This window comes from Zingiber officinale, chromosome 1B (assembly GCF_018446385.1).
Source record: "Zingiber officinale cultivar Zhangliang chromosome 1B, Zo_v1.1, whole genome shotgun sequence".
Classification (NCBI taxonomy): domain Eukaryota; kingdom Viridiplantae; phylum Streptophyta; class Magnoliopsida; order Zingiberales; family Zingiberaceae; genus Zingiber; species Zingiber officinale.
Window position 1 is genome coordinate 24,056,839 of NC_055986.1, and position 15,953 is coordinate 24,072,791.

Sequence of the window (15,953 nt, forward strand, 5' to 3'; positions counted from 1 at the left end):
CACCAACCAAGCTCCAAGGGATACAAGCTTTCTCTCCTTCTTCTTCTTCTCCAAGTAGTATCCGGCCACCACAAGAGCTCCAAGCAAATAGAGAAGGTTCGGCCACCACCAAGAGGAAGAGAGGTTGGCCGGCCACAACACCAAGGAAAAGAGGGAGAGAAATAATAGAGGTTGTTCACCATGAAGCCTTCTCTACCCCCTCTTTTATAATCCTTGGTCTTGGCAAATAAGGAAATTTAATTAAAAACTTCCTTAATTCTTTTTCCATTGAAAAGGAAAAATTATTTAATTAAAAACAATTTTCTTTCTCAATTCTATTTGGCCGGCCACACCAAAGCTACAAACAAGGAGAGTTTTAATTAATTAAAACTTCCTAATTTGTCTTCAGAAATTTATAAAATTTCTCCAATAATTTAATCCCTTCATGATTGGTTTAAAAAGGAAATTTAATAAATTAAAATCTTTCTTTTAAACATGTGGATAAAAAGAAAGTTATCTCTAAAAATTAAAATCTCTTTTAATCTACAAATAAGGAAAGATATCAAATCTTTTCTCAATCTTTTGTAGAAACTAATAACAGAAAATTATTAATTTTTAAACTTTTCTTTAAATCATGAACATGGTTAAAAGGAAAGTTTTCTTAAAATTTAAAATCCTCCTTTAATCAACAAATAAGGAAAGATTTCAAATTTTAAACTCTCTTTAAACATGTAGATGATTTACAAATAAGGAAAGTTTTACCAAAATTAAAACCATCCTTTTAAACTACAAATAAGGAAAGAGATTAATCTCTTCTCTTAATCTTTGTAGAAAACTATAAAAGGAAATTTTAATTTTAAACTCTCTTTTAAAATCATGATATCCACATAAGAAATAATTTTAATAAAAATCCTTTTAATATTCTAGTGGCCGACCACCCAAGCTTGGGACCCAAGCTTTGTTGGCCACCTACATGACTCATCCACTTGGCCGGCCCTAGCTTGGGTTCCAAGCTAGATTGGCCGCCCCATTAGATGGGTAAGAAGGTGGGTATGCGGTGGGTATAAATCTCTATACTAGAGGCTACGATAGGGACCGAGAGGAGGAATTGGTTTTGGTCTCCGATGAAATTAAGCATCCCCCCCGAAAACACAACTTAATTTCATCAATAATAATTCATTCCACTAAAGAACTATTATTGAACTACCGCACCAATCCCAAATTATATTTTGGGCTCCTTCTTATTATGAGTGTGTTAGTCTCCCTGTGTTTAAGATAACAAATATCCACTAATTAAGTAAGTTACTGACAACTCACTTAATTAATATCTAGCTCCAAGAGTAGTACCACTCAACTTCATCGTCATGTCGGACTAAGTCCACCTGCAGGGTTTAACATGACAATCCTTATGAGCTCCTCTTGGGGACATTCTCAACCTAGATTACTAGGACACCGTTTCTTTCTATAATCAACAACACACACTATAAGTGATATCATTTCCCAACTTATCGGGCTTATTGATTCATCGAACTAAATCTCACCCATTGATAAATTAAAGAAATAAATATCAAATATATGTGCTTGTTATTATATTAGGATTAAGAGCACACACTTCCATAACAACTGAGGTCTTTGTTTCTTTATAAAGTCAGTATAAAAGAAACGACCTCTAATGGTCCTACTCAATACACTCTAAGTGTACTAGTGTAATTATATAGTTAAGATAAACTAATACCTAATTACACTACGACCTTCCAATGGTTTGTTCCTTTCCATTATGGTCGTGAGTTACTGTTTATAATTTATAAGGTACTGATAACATGATCCTCTGTGTGTGACACCACACACCATGTTATCTACAATATAAATTAATTGAACAACTACATTTATCATAAATGTAGACATTTGACCAATGTGATTCTTATTTCTAGATAGATGTGTATACCAAAAGCTAGACTTTTAGTATACACTCTAACAGTCTTGACACCATCCACAACCCTTTCACCATCTCTTCTCCCTCATGTCTCATGTCATTGTGGCCTATACAATCCCTAGACCGCAACTGTCGTGCACCCCCTGCGTGCTCCATGCTAATTCGGCATCTGACGGCTGCCACCTCCATCGGCCAGATCAAGCCACTGCCACCGCAGACCTCGCTGTCACTAATTTGACTGTGTTTCGCCTTTACTATGTTCCAGCTTTCGTGGCACTGTTGTGTCCCGGCCTTTGCATCATCCAGCCTATAAGCCATTGTTGTGTTCCAACCTTTGAGCCACTGCTGTGTTCTGGCATTGTAGCCATCTGGCCTTCAAGCTATTGCTGTGTTTCGGCCTAGGAACCGCAATCATACTTTTAGAGCACTAGTTGCTGTTATGTTCCGACCCTCTGGTCTTTTGACCTGTGAGCCATTGTTACGTTCTTGTCACTAGACCTCTCTAGCCCCCAGCTCCGCACCTACCTCCAACTCCATGTCACCTCTGGCCTCCTAACTTCGTGCAGCCTCCGGCTCCATGCCAGCACCTCCGACCTACTCTTGTAGGCCTAGTATGCTGTTACATTCAGTTTTTATGTCCTTCATTATAGTACTTTCTATTTGCTTGATATACTTTATTGGAGATCCGACTTGATCATCAGAGTGGAAGGTTGGAGCAACCCGACCTCCCTCTAATGCTCCATCTACCTTTCTTGTCTTATAACAGCTTTGTAGGCACCATTGACGGGAGACTTTGGGGCACCTTTGGTCTCTTGCTCTTGGTCTTTTTGGAGATCCAAAGATTCAGTCAACCTAGAAGGCATGTCACCTCCTCCTTTCCCTCCGGATCATGGCGACTTGATCTGCATTCTAGCTAGCTCATCGACATTCCATCTCTCACCGCTTTTTGATAGGATCAAATATGAACTTTATATGTTTTAGATAGTTCTATTTTTTTATTCAGTAGTTGTTTGATGAAATGACAAGGCGGGCAACATTGGAGAAAAGTCGTCGAGATGGATATGAAGAAGCTAAGGATAGATGAAATATTAGATTTTTTATAGGAAAAAAAATAAGGCTATGCAAATATTTGATCAAGTTACTTATTATTGTCTGCATAATTATTATTGATGTATACTACTAATTATTATTTTATCTAAATTATTATATTTTTCTTGTGTGTTATTATAAAACTTAATAAAAATTGAACCAAGAATATTTGGGGTGATAATGGGATGTCCTTCCAATGCTATCCCCGGGACTTTCAATTGTAATATGAAGATATTAAAAGAAATTGATGTGTCTGCCCATCGTCATAAAGTGATGCAATTGATTTAAAATTTATTAATACCAATTTAAAATATAAGAAACATTAATGTCTATAATAAATCGGTTATGTGTGCATTCTTTTCCTCATAACTTTACTCCAAAACTGGACAAATCTTTAATTCTTCAAATTGACCTTTTACTCAAAAGATTTGTTAAAGTCGTTCTTTTAATGATGAAGATTGTATATTTTTTTGCATTTACCTACAAGTCTACAACAATGTTCTTTATTACGAACTAGAACAAAAGACGGTTTACGCATGCAAATTCTATGAGAATATCACTCATGGAACATCCATGGAGCTGATGAGAGATCGATCCTTTATTTCAAACTTAAACTTTATTGAAGAAGAAGATAAGGATTTAGAATGTTTTGGTGACGCTGGAGGCTCCGTCGACCATGAGGTTGTGGCCGCTCACGAACCTCGACTCGTCGCTGGCCAAGAACAGCGCCGCCTCCGCTATGTCCTCCGCCTTAAGCCTCACGCCCTTCAGAGTCGAGAACACCTCTGCCATTGTCTCCAGCTCCTCCACACTCTTCTGCCGATGCGATTCCGCTAGCGGCGTCGCCACCATCGACGGCGACACGCAGTTCACACGCACCCCGTGCTTGCCTAGCTCTGCCGCCGCGCTCCGCGCCAGCCCCACCACCGCGTGCTTCGAGCACGTGTACACCGCCGGAGACAGCCCTCCCACCACCGAAACCAAGCTCGCCGTGAATATGATGCTCCCGCCGCGCCCCGCCGCCACCATGGCCTGCCCCGCGTGCTTCGTTCCCAGCAGCGCTCCGAGCACGTTAACCCCCATCACCCTATCGAACACCGCAGTCGTGTCGTCCTCGCCGAGGATGCTGCTGCCGGAGGGGTCGACGATGCCGGCGTTGTTGAACATGATGTCGAGCTTGCCGTGGAGGGAGATGGCGGTGTCCACGGCGCGCTTCACGTCGGGCTCGAGACGGACGTCGCAGTGGACGTAGGAGGCGACGTCGTCGGAGCCGAGGCCGGCGCAGAGGGTCTTCCCCTTCTCATCTTGGACGTCGGCGACGATGACACGAGCACCGTGGCGGACGAACAACTTAACAGTGGCCTCGCCGATGCCGCTAGCGCCGCCGGTGATGACGGCGACCTTGCCTTCGAGCCTGATGAATCAATTAATCAGCCATACAATCGATCGATTAACTAAGGCGACAGAAAACACACACAAAATTTAACAGATTAAAAGTAATTAAAGACCTCCTCCTCTCCATTGAAGATATCTTAATAATCTCCAATTAAATTTTGTTGATTCTTGATTGATCCCTCTTCTTGATCAGTGTTTATAGACCGTGATATGAGAAGGTATCATCCTCGTGGGAATTATATTATTTTTTAAGGATAATATTAAATGGTCAAAATTTGATCAACCAGTATATATATATATAAATATTTTAATAATATCATATTTATATATTAATTATATATATACATACATGTATTATAATTCATTTTTAACCTGTCAAATTTTGATTAACAAAATTTATTCATTTTTAAATATAAATATAGAATAAGATATGAAATTAATATCAATAAGCATTGATAGAGATGCATCCAGTACTGTCAAATTCCAATGCCTCCCAAAATCACTAACTTGGCTTGATATCATCACATGGAAATATGAACTTGGGGTGGACAATTAAAGTGTGATTGATTTAGCTCTGCTGGCTTGGTCCCACGTCTAGCTGGAGGGAATGACATTTCTTTTTCCCAATAAAAATCTTTATTCGACATGTTTCTCAATAAGTTAAAAGCGTTCGTTATTGGGTCAGTCTGATACAAACATTACACCTTATACGGATTTCATTTTCTTTCCTGTTTCTATTCTAATTTTCTCTTATTCTTCTTACAAGGCCTTCAATGAAAACAACGAACCAAACATCTTCTTCCCTCTCTCCTAGCTGCTGCATCTAAAAATGGATAAAATCAAACCTTCCTTTTCTATTCATCATTTTTTTTAATTAATTAATTATTTATTTTTCTTTGGCATCTTCTGTTCTTCTCTTGTTTTTTTTAGCTTAAAAACGAAAAGATATTACCGCATGAGTTATCCTATTCAAAAATTTTATTTTAAATTTTAGATAAGGTAATTAAAAATTCTTTGTATCAATTACTTTATTCATTCCCTAAATTTAGATTCGATGAATAGTGATTTTCTAAATTTAGAGAATGAAATCGTTACCCTAAAAATAAAATAATATTTTTTTTAATCTCTCTCATTCCACTCAATATTTTCAATCTCTCTCCTTCCATTTATTTCATAAATATAATAATAAAAAATAGAAGAGAGAAAAGAAAATAATAAAAATTAAAGATGATGAAAATTTTAAAGTATTAATTTGATATAATATGTAGTAAAAAATAATTATTTAAATTTAATAAAATAAATTATTTATCTTAAATTTTATATATAATAATAGATAAACTGTTGGGATGTTCTAACATTTAGTTAGCGGTCTTCTCTATTTCATCATTTTTTTCAGTGTCCTTTATCTTTTCTTTGCTTTTCTGGTTCGCAGTGTTATTTTTTCTCTCTCTTGAAAGTATTCATTACCTCGAATATTACACTTTCCACCAATTATCTAGCTCTATGCTCCAGCTCCAACTCAACTCAACTCAACTCAACTCAACTCCAACCAAAGATTGCAATGTGGAGGGGCAGTGGTGCGAGAAATTTGACTTCCGTATTTGAATGGTGATATAGTTAGTGTATGACTATCACTTTCGCTTTTAAATTTATTATGATAATCGATGTTTTTTTAAAGGTAAGACTGATGACCTCCCGAATTAGACAGATAGTAAAATTTAAATTAATGATTTAAAATAAACAAAAAATCTAATGGCTAATCAAATCAAACTTCTCTTGGCCTACCACTACTACTACTAATTGATGCGATGATAAAAATAGATCCCTTGAAACACAGCTCAAGGTACAAAAGATCGGCTAACGAGACAGTCAAAATCAAGAAATTGTCAAAGACATCAACAAGAGCGAAGATGTGCCCAAATTGGTTACATGGCCGAGCGGGCCTTGAACGGCTGGTCAGGCACGAGTGACTGATCGAGCCTTTCGATCGGTCGGATATCATGCCTAGCTTGGGTAGGTGGACAAACCTCAATGCTATATATTAAGTGAATCAACCGATTGCCTTAGCCAGTCAGGGTTGTCTGCCCATCGGATCTGTAGGCCGATCAGACAGGTCGATCGGATAGGCTGCTCCTTTGTAACAAATGGAATGGTTGAATGCGCACTGAGTCACTGACTACATTCAGTGAGGCAGCGCTGGCGATCCTCTTGAGTGGTGGCATGTCGACCTAACGCGGGCCCCATAGACCTACGGTTTCGAACTCTTTTTTGGAAGTTTATACTACAAAATACAAAGAATACCCTCAAGACAAATCATATTCTAGAAACTTCCATGCTATCAAATCATAGAGATTTGTCAATCCATCAAATTATATTTTAGAAATTGCCGGGCTATTAAATCATAGAGATTTGCCAACTTATTTAAAGAAAGATGTCAGAACCACTTTATGACTTGTTATTTCTTAGGAGTGCTTTGGAAAGTGTCTAAATACTTGGAGATGCGTGCATAGAAAAAAGGATCTTCATCTATAGGTGGAGATATGTGATGCTCTATAATTCTACACGTTTGTTGTTACAGTTTTCTTCCACTATTTTCTCCTCATAACTTGATCACCGACTTGAGCGTCGGAGGGTCAATGCAGGGGACCCCTTCCCTAGCTCAATGCTAACGCTCTCTACAGAATCGTTGTGCTAGAGGGGGAGGGTAAATAACACTCGTGACTTTTCACGTTTTTCGAAAAAACATAATCGAGTAAACACAGCGAAATTTAAAACAAAGGAAAACAAACAACGCTAACACAAACGCTAAATTTTACTTGGTTCGGAGCCTATGACGACTCATACTCTAAGGCCCGCATGTGAGAGTATTTTCATTGGACAATCACTAATCAATCAGAAAGTTATAGATACTGATCCAGTCTGAGTCGCTGAATCAACGGACGCTGGGTACGTGACGTTCTCCGGATGCCGACGTAGATCTCCGACCACTTGCACCGACTTCCGGCGAACCTGCAAAGAAGTCAAGCCGGGAAGGGGTTCCCGGCGACGACCCTCCGACGCTCAAGTCAAGCAAACGAAAAACAAGGAGGTGACTTCCAGGATCAGAGATTTCATACCTCCGGTGAAGTCTAAGGGGCCTTATATAGAGCTATGGGAGCTTGATGCACACAACCCGAGGTGTACACGTGTCCTGTACCATATCGCAGCATGGGTTTGTCAGAAGAACATGTCTGACACCATACTGCTACACTCTGAGCGTCTCCTTGATGGGACAGCAAAATCCCTCGTCGTACGACACTGAGTATGGCCTGGTCCTCGAACATGCCTGTTGTCAGCGACAGGGGTTACTAAGATGACGTCCACACTGTCCCATACTTTTTGACTTCCTCTTCCCGGATCGACCATCAAACCGCTCGGCCAGGATATTCACATTTGGTCTGGCGTAGGTGGTCATCCGTCCAGGAGGGTTCAGGGTCATCGCCTGCTCGACTCTCATAGCCTGACACCTTGGCCGAGCTGGTAGACTGCTCGGCCGTTACTCTTTCTTTGCACCTCGGCCGAGCGGACTATCCGTTCGGCCATATGATCTTCTTTTATTCATTGTAAATCTGGGCTCACGGCCAGATGGTTGTTCTCTCGTATGAAGGTCATTGCCTAGTGATCGGCCTGTCCCGCCCGCTCGTCGAGCCCATGGGGTTGACCCCCCTTTGACCGTTGACCTCCACGTGTCGTTGACCTTGCCCTCATGAGGGCCCCCCGGCCTTATCACCGGATCACTTGCCTCCCCTTTAAGTCCAGTCGAAAGAGGCGTCAAAGTCCGACTGACTGGACTGCCGGTCTGACTGAGTGACGACCACTATGCTGGGCCCAGGAAGGTTCATCCGCTCGGCTTACCTTCTTCTTCATGCTCGTTCGGCGCTATCATGCTGACGCCCTGGGTATCCCCTCGGAATTCGCACCGAATCTTCTCCATTAACGCCGAGCACGCGCGCTGCGCGCGGTAAAGGGCGTTCATTAAATGCGCCCTGTGTCCCGCTGACACGTGACGCTCCCGCTGTCGTCAGCGTATGGCGGCGGCGTTACCTCCGATGGGACAACCGCCGTTTGAAATGAACGGCTCGATGACAGCTTCGTTTTTTATGACCTGGATCTGACAGCTAAGGTCATTCGGGGCCAACACTATAAAACTTTCGATCTCTTCTCTCCGCCGCATTTCTGCTCCCTAGTGCTCCGAGGCCTTGCTGCTCTTTCTGCTCCGGCGACTTCATCTTTCAGCTCTCCAGCGACTTCTCAGCCTCTTTCTTCGATCATCCTCTCGCTCGTAAGCCTCCCTCACCCTTCATTCCGTCGTTCCTTTGCACTTTTCATTAGCTGTCCTTTCCTTCTTGTCGCCATCTTTCCTCGCTTGCTCTATTGTTTCCTTTCTGCCTTGCATTTCTTCTTTATTTTCGACCATGGCTAGCACTTCTCAGCCGACCACCGGCGCTCCCGGTCTTTGGTACACGACCATGGAGAGTCAGTTTGACGAGGAAGACGCCCTGCGTCTCGCTCGGACATATGACCTCCCGGCTGACCACAATATAGTAGTAGCCACCCCCACCGACCGGCCTCATGGTCCGCCACCTGACACCGTTCTCTTTTTCCGAGATCAATTTTTGGCCGGGCTGCGATTTCCTCCACACCGGTTCCTCGTACAAGTGTGCAACTATTTTTGCATCCCGCTCGGCCAACTAGTCCCGAACTCCATTAGGCTGTTGAGCGGGGTGGTAATTCTTTTTAAACTGAACGACATCCCACTGGACCCCAAAGTTTTCCACTACTTTTACTATCCGAAACAATCCGAGTGGGGCACTTTCATTTTCCAATCTAGGATAGGTTTTGTTCTTTTCGATAATATGCCGAGCTCCAACAAGCACTGGAAAGAACATTTCTTCTACTTGCGTTTTCCCGAGCTGCCGTCTTTCCGAACCAAATGGCAGACGGCAGTGCCAACCCAACCGGAGCTCGGCAAGTTTAAGAGCGATCCGGCCTATCTTCATGCAGCCAACCGGCTGGTCGGTCAGAGATACAGCATCGATAAGCTGCTCCTTCCCGGAGTGCTATATATATTCGGCTTGTCCCCTGTCCAAGCCGACCTGCCCTACATCATGAGTAAGCATTCTTCTCGCCCTTTTTCCTTAGTTCTAACTAATTTATTCTTCGTTTCTGCAGCTGAAGTCATGTGGTGCGCTAAGGCTACCGAGCGGCTTAAGTTGAGAGCTGCTAAGATTGAGGCGGTAAAGAATAAGGAGATCGCCGAATGGGGGTTGATCTTGGCGGACTCAGCACCTGGAGGGGATGAGGGGACTCAGATTGCCCCTGAAGCCCTAACCGCTTCTGCCTCTCTCAACGAGGCTGGGGGCGATATCGCATCCTCTGCTCAAGCCAAGGTAGAGGGCCGCTCGGCGGATGAGGTTCCTCTAGCGACTTAGACGATTGGGCGACCATCCTTCTACAACTGGCGAGCCGTCTGGCAAAGCAGCTGCGCCTCAAGATGATCCGAGCGGCCCGCGGCTGATAAAAACTGTTCTACGATTTCCGTCGGAGGAATATTTATTGGCTGCTGATCGGCCAATGGTTCCCGAACAGCAAATCACTCTCACAGGTCCCCTCGCCAAAGCCTGGGAGGACGCCCGGCTCCGCATCACGCTTATGACCCCCAGCCAACTAGGCGACAGCAATTTGCAGCAGGCGACTGGGGTATATCCTTTGTCTTGTTGGTTAATTTGGTTTAGCTTTTAACTTGATCACATCCATTCACAGAACTGGGTGGAGCAGATCGCCATCAGCAACCACCTAGCCGAGCTGGAGGACGAGCTGAAAAAACTCAAAACCTCGGGGGAAAACAGACAGTCCACGGCTGCTTTGGAGAAAGCCAAGAAGCTTTTGGAAGCCGAACGGAATAGATCTTCTGACTTGGCGAGTGAAGTGGCTCGGCTCGAGGCTCTAGTCAAGCAGCGTGATAAGGAAATAAAGCTCGCGACCAACCGGAAGCTCAAGGCCATCGATGATATGGACTTGATGAAGGTGGAAAATCGGGGGCTGGAACAACGCGTGAATGACTTGGACGGCCTACTGACCACCGAACGGGAGAGTCGCTCGGCTGAACAGGCCAAATCTGAAGGGGATTTGAAAGATCTCCAAGCTGCTCTTGACGCTTCCCGAGCCACGCTCACAGAATATCAAGATGGGGAGCCAGGCCGTTCGGCTGCAGTGCGAAAAGCTTTCGTCCGCTCGGACGAATTTGGTGAAAAGTTTAGCGACAAGCTGTCCCTAACCTTTGAAGTGGCTATCAAGGTGACGGTTGATTATTTGAAGACTAAGGGCCACCTGCCATCCGAGCTGTCCGTCCCCCCCGAAGATTTGGCAGTCATGATGGGCTCTATCCCGGACTCCCTTTTTAACTTCGATGAGTGAGGAGTATTTGAACTGTTTTTTGAACGCCCGTCGTTCAGCGCTAACACCCTTGTTATTACTACTTTCGTCTGTCCGCCGTTCGGCGCAAATGAAATCTTCTTTTGCTTGTTATTTGCTTGCTAGACCAGTATTCATCCTTAGCCTTTGTTTCAGTCATAATATTTTTTTCACGCTAAGTATTCTTTATAAGGGAGCCACTCGGCCGTACGATGACCTTATTCTTGTCTTAGTAGTAGGACCGGTTATGGGTCGGCGCTTACAAACGGGTCGTATCATGCGAACAACTATCTGCCTGTTCATCGCTCGATTTTTAACATCGAGCTCGACTTCCACGGTTTATAGACGCCTGTCTCGATTTTAACGCCGAGCTCGACGGACTTCCACCCAGCGGGTTTATAGAGTTCAGATCTCGATTTTTAACGCCCGAGCTCGGCGGAATTCCGGCGGGTTTATAGACGCCATCAGATCTCGATTTTAACGTCGGAGCTCGGCGGTCTTCCGCTTGAGGGTTTATAGCCCGGCTTGCCTCTCGATTTTTAACATCGAGCTCGACGGCAGGTTTATGGCGACGCCTCTCGATTTTTAACGCCGCTCGACGGTCTTCAATCCGTCTCTCGATTTTAACGCCGGAGCTAGACGGTCTTCCGCTCGGAGGGTTTATCGGCTCGTCTCTCGATTTTTAACGCCGGAGCTCGACGGTCTTCCGCCGGAGGGTTTATAAACGCCCTCGATTTTAACGCGAGCTCGATCGCCGGTCTCCTCTCGATTTTAACGCCGGAGCTCGACGGTCTTCCTCCGGAGCGTCTCTCGATATTTAACGCCGGAGCTCGACGACCTTCCGCTCTAGACGCCGCCTCGCCTCTCGATTTTTAACGCCGGAGCTCGACGGTCTTCCGCCGGAGGGCCGACTCTCGATATTTAACGCCGGAGTTGGACGGCCTTCCGCCGGAGGGTTTATAGACGCCTGCTCGTCTCTCGATTTTAACGCCGAGCTCGACGATCTTCCGCCGGAGGGTTTATAGTCGCGGCCCGACTCTCGATATTTAACGCCGGAGCTCGGCGGTCTTCGGCCTCGGAGGGTTTATAGACGCCGGCTCGTCTCTCGATTTTTAGATCGGTCTTCCGCTCGGAGGGTTTATAGACGCCTCTCGATTTTTAACGTCGGAGCTCGATGGTCTTCCGCCGGAGGGTTTATAGACGCGCCGGTTTGTCTCTCGATTTTTAACGTCGGAGCTCGACGGTCTTCCGCCGGAGGGTTTATAGTCGCCGGCTCGACTCTCGATATTTAACGTCAGCTGTGACGGTGGCTCGAGGTTTCTTTGATCTCATTTTTAAGCTCGACGGTCTTCCCGAAATTATAGTCAGCGACTCTCGATATTTAACGCCGGAGCTCGGCGGTCTTCCGCTCGGAGGGTTTATAGACGCTGCCTCTCGATTTTAACGCCGAGCTCGTCTTCCGCCGAGGGTTTATAGGCGGCCTCTCGATTTTAACGCCGGAGCTCGGCGGTCTTCCGCCGGAGGGTTTATAGACACGGCTCGCTCTCGATTTTTAACGTCGGAGTTCGACGGTCTTTCGCCGGCTCGTTTCTCGATTTTTAACGTCGGAGCTCGACGGTCTTCCGCTCGGAGGGTTTATAGTCGCCGGCTCGACTCTCGATATTTAACGTCGGAGCTCGACGGTCTTCCGCTCGGAGGGTTTATAGACGCCGGCTCGTCTCTCGATATTTAACGTTGGAGCTCGACGGTCTTCCACTCGGAAGGTGGTGGACGCTCGGTTGGAGCTTCCTTCCTCCGGGCCGCCTGGGCTTCCTCCACATTGATATATTCATTAACCCGGTGTAGCATATGATCATAGTCTCGGGGCGGCTTCCGAATGAGCGAGCGGAAGAAATCCCCATCCACGAGGCCTTGCGTAAATGCGTTCATCATTGTCTCGGAGGTGGCTGTTGGAATGTCCATGGCCACCTGGTTGAATCGCTGGATATAAGCTCTGAGCGACTCTTTGGGCTCTTGCTTGATGGCGAATAAGCTCACGCTAGTCTTCTGGTAGCGCCGACTGCTCGCAAAATGGTGGAGGAAGGCCGTTCGGAAGTCTTTAAAACTTGTGATGGATCCGTCCAGAAGTCTCCGAAACCACCGTTGAGCCGATCCCGAGAGGGTGGTAAGCAAAACTCGGCACGTCACTCCATCCGTGTACTGATGAAGGGTAGCGGTGTTGTCGAACTTACTCAAATGATCGTCCGGGTCGGTGGTTTCGTTGTATTCACCGATCGTCGGAGGCACATAGTGCTTTGGCAGAGAGTCCTGCAGGATGGCCTCTGAAAATTGACGGTTGATCCGCTCGGGCGAGGCATCCGCTCGGGGAGCCTTGCCGCTCGGTACTTCCCCTTAAATGTCGATCGATCATTATCTCGGCCGCTTGGTGAGATAGGGCTCCGATCGACACTCGGCTTCCGCTCGGCCTCCTGACGCGGACGTCGCTTGTTGCTCCATCCGCTCGGCTTGCGCTTTCTGCTTCTGTTCCACTAGCTTGGCTGCTCTAGTTTCGATCAGAGCGTCGAGCTCCTCCGTGGAGAGCATCACCGATGCGATCGTCCAGCTTCGTCCATTACTTTCATCGGATGCAGGGGCGTTCCCACAGACGGCGCCAAATTGATCCTGTCCGGATGCTGACGTAGATCTTCGACCACTTGCACCGACTTCCGGCAAACCTGCAAAGAAGTCGAGCCGGGAAGGGGTTCCCGGCGACGACCCTCCGACGCTCAAGTCAAGCAAACGAAAAACAAGGAGGTGGCTTCCAGGATCAGAGATTTCATACCTCCGGTGAAGTCTAAGGGGCCTTATATAGAGCTATGGGAGCTTGATGCACACAACCCGAGGTGTACATGTGTCCTGTACCATATCGCAGCATGGGCCTGTCAGAAGAACATGTCTGACACCATACTGCTACAGTCTGGGCGTCTCCTTGATGGGACAGCAGAATCCCTTGTCGTACGACACTGAGTATGGCCTGTTACTCTTTCTTTGCACCTCGGCCGAGCGGACTATCCGTTCGGCCATATGATCTTCTTTTATTCATTGTAAATCTGGGCTCACGGCAGATGGTTGTTCTCTCGTATGAAGGTCATTGCCTAGTGATCGGCCTGTCCCGCCCGCTCGTCGAGCCCATGGGGTTGACCCCCCTTTGACCGTTGACCTCCACATGTCGTTGACCTTGCCCTCATGAGGGCCCCCCGACCTTATCATTGGATCAGATACAATTGAATTTAAGTACAAGTAACTTGAACAATAAAAGAAATACTGACAACTTAAAGGAAGAGATCTTTAGCTTAATCATCGTCAGAGTAACGTTTGGGCATCGTAGAGTCATTTTCGGAGCAGCGTGCAAGAACAGAAGTTGTTCGAATAGTTGTATTTGAGTTGGTGGTCAAATCCTCCTTTTATAGTCCCATCTGGACACCTGGATCCCCTCCCGGGTGCTTGGAGTGTGCTGACGTGGCGAGCTCTCATTGAAACTTCATCCAAGGAGTTTATCCATGTCTGAGAGCCCGGACCGCCTCCAGACGTCTGGACCGCTAACATGGGTTGGCCAGTCATTGTGGTCCAACTCAGCTTGAAGATGAATATTGACAGTCCAGTCGCCTGGAGAAACTACGGGCGCCTAGAGTGTTCAGGTACCTGCCCCGTGCTCCCTTGAAGGCCCTGACCCGGGCGTCCGAAGGTCTGAGCGCTTAGACTAGGTCCATAAGACTTTCCTGTACACTCAGTTAGACTTGTTAGAACAATAATAATACTTAACTTAGAACCTTTTCTATTATCAAAACTCAGGTTCTATCATCAGGTACTTTCTGCACCAATAATCTCCTTCTTTTTTATTATAGCAATATAGTTCAAAGTTAAGTTAAGAAAAGAGCTAACAAGTAAGAACAAGTATTTTCATAAGTAAGGATGATTTTTTTTTTTTTACAAAAGATAAGTTTCTAAGGGTTGAAACAGAACTAAGAAATTCTTTAAGTTAAGAGTTACCTGTTGAAATATAACACTTTCTTAGTTTTTTTTTTTTTAAACTTAGCTTTAAAATTTTGCTAAATTCTTAGCTTTAAAAATATTCCATTGAAAATGCTTAGCTAATCCTAGCTTTAGTTATTTTAAAAAAATGATACTTAGCATTTTAAAAACTTTTGAAAAAAATAATTAGCTTAAAAAAAAACTTCTAGTTACTTAGTTTCTTTTTCTGAAAATAACTTAGCATTTCTTTTTCCTTAAAAAAATTTTATCTGAATATTTTATTTTGAAAAGAATTTCTTTGAACATAAAAACACTTAGCTTTTGTTTTTCCTTAAAAAAAAATTAACTAAATGCTTAGATTTGAAAATGCTTAGCTTTAGTTATACTTTTGAAATGTCACTTTTGAAAAATATAACTTTAATTTTTGAAAACCTTCTTTTTTGAAAAAATACTTAAACTTTGAACTTTGTTTTTTAAAAATACTTAAACTTGCTTTTTAAAAAAAAATACTTAAACTTTAAACTTTGTTTTTTAAGAATATTTAACTTGTTTTTTAAAAAATACTTAACTCCTTTTACTCCCCTTTTGACATATATCAAAAATAGTATTCTTTGTAAAACTCTAAATAACTTAAGAATGTTTTTTTTAATTTGTTTTAAAACTCCCCCTTGATTAATGTCTTTAAAATTTTTTTAAGTAAGTGCGTTAAGTTCAAAGGGACAATTAGATTTAAAATTATTTTAATCCCAGAGTCCAAGCATTGAAAAAAAAACCAAAGTAAAGATAATTTTTGTAAAAATGTTATAAATAATCTTCTACTTTCCTTAGAAGAAATGTCTAACTTTTAGCTACTAGCTATTTATCATAAGGTAACGACGTTCACTTGGTTAGTCAAGTTAAGTAAGTGATCCAATTAGTTTGACTAAAAAGGATGACTTAACCTGATCACTTTGAATTGGTATTTATAGCCCAGATTTTTGTTGATGCATAGACATAAGTATTTTGAAGTTCAGACAAAGTTCTAAGCATCCCACACCTTTCTAAGTATTTTTAATTACAAGTAAGGTAATCCTAATATACTTGTGAGATGCTG

General features: G+C 44.0%; 1 protein-coding gene across 3 annotated transcripts; it reads right to left on the reverse strand.

Moving 5' to 3' along the window:
* Positions 1–3,530: 3,530 nt before the first annotated feature.
* LOC122047343 (momilactone A synthase-like) lies at positions 3,531–4,613 on the reverse strand. 3 transcript variants are annotated; one of them, XM_042608675.1, is made up of 2 exons: positions 4,510–4,613; positions 3,531–4,415 (listed from the first exon to the last, which is right to left on the reverse strand). In XM_042608675.1, exons 1-2 carry the CDS (start codon positions 4,521–4,523, stop codon positions 3,641–3,643), a joined length of 789 nt encoding a protein of 262 aa, XP_042464609.1. In that variant the 5' UTR covers positions 4,524–4,613; the 3' UTR covers positions 3,531–3,640. The 3 variants fall into 3 exon arrangements, with proteins under 3 accessions (XP_042464609.1, XP_042464695.1, XP_042464521.1); XM_042608761.1 differs by having other exon boundaries at positions 4,513–4,562; XM_042608587.1 differs by having other exon boundaries at positions 4,477–4,562.
* Between the last annotated feature and the right edge of the window lie 11,340 nt (positions 4,614–15,953).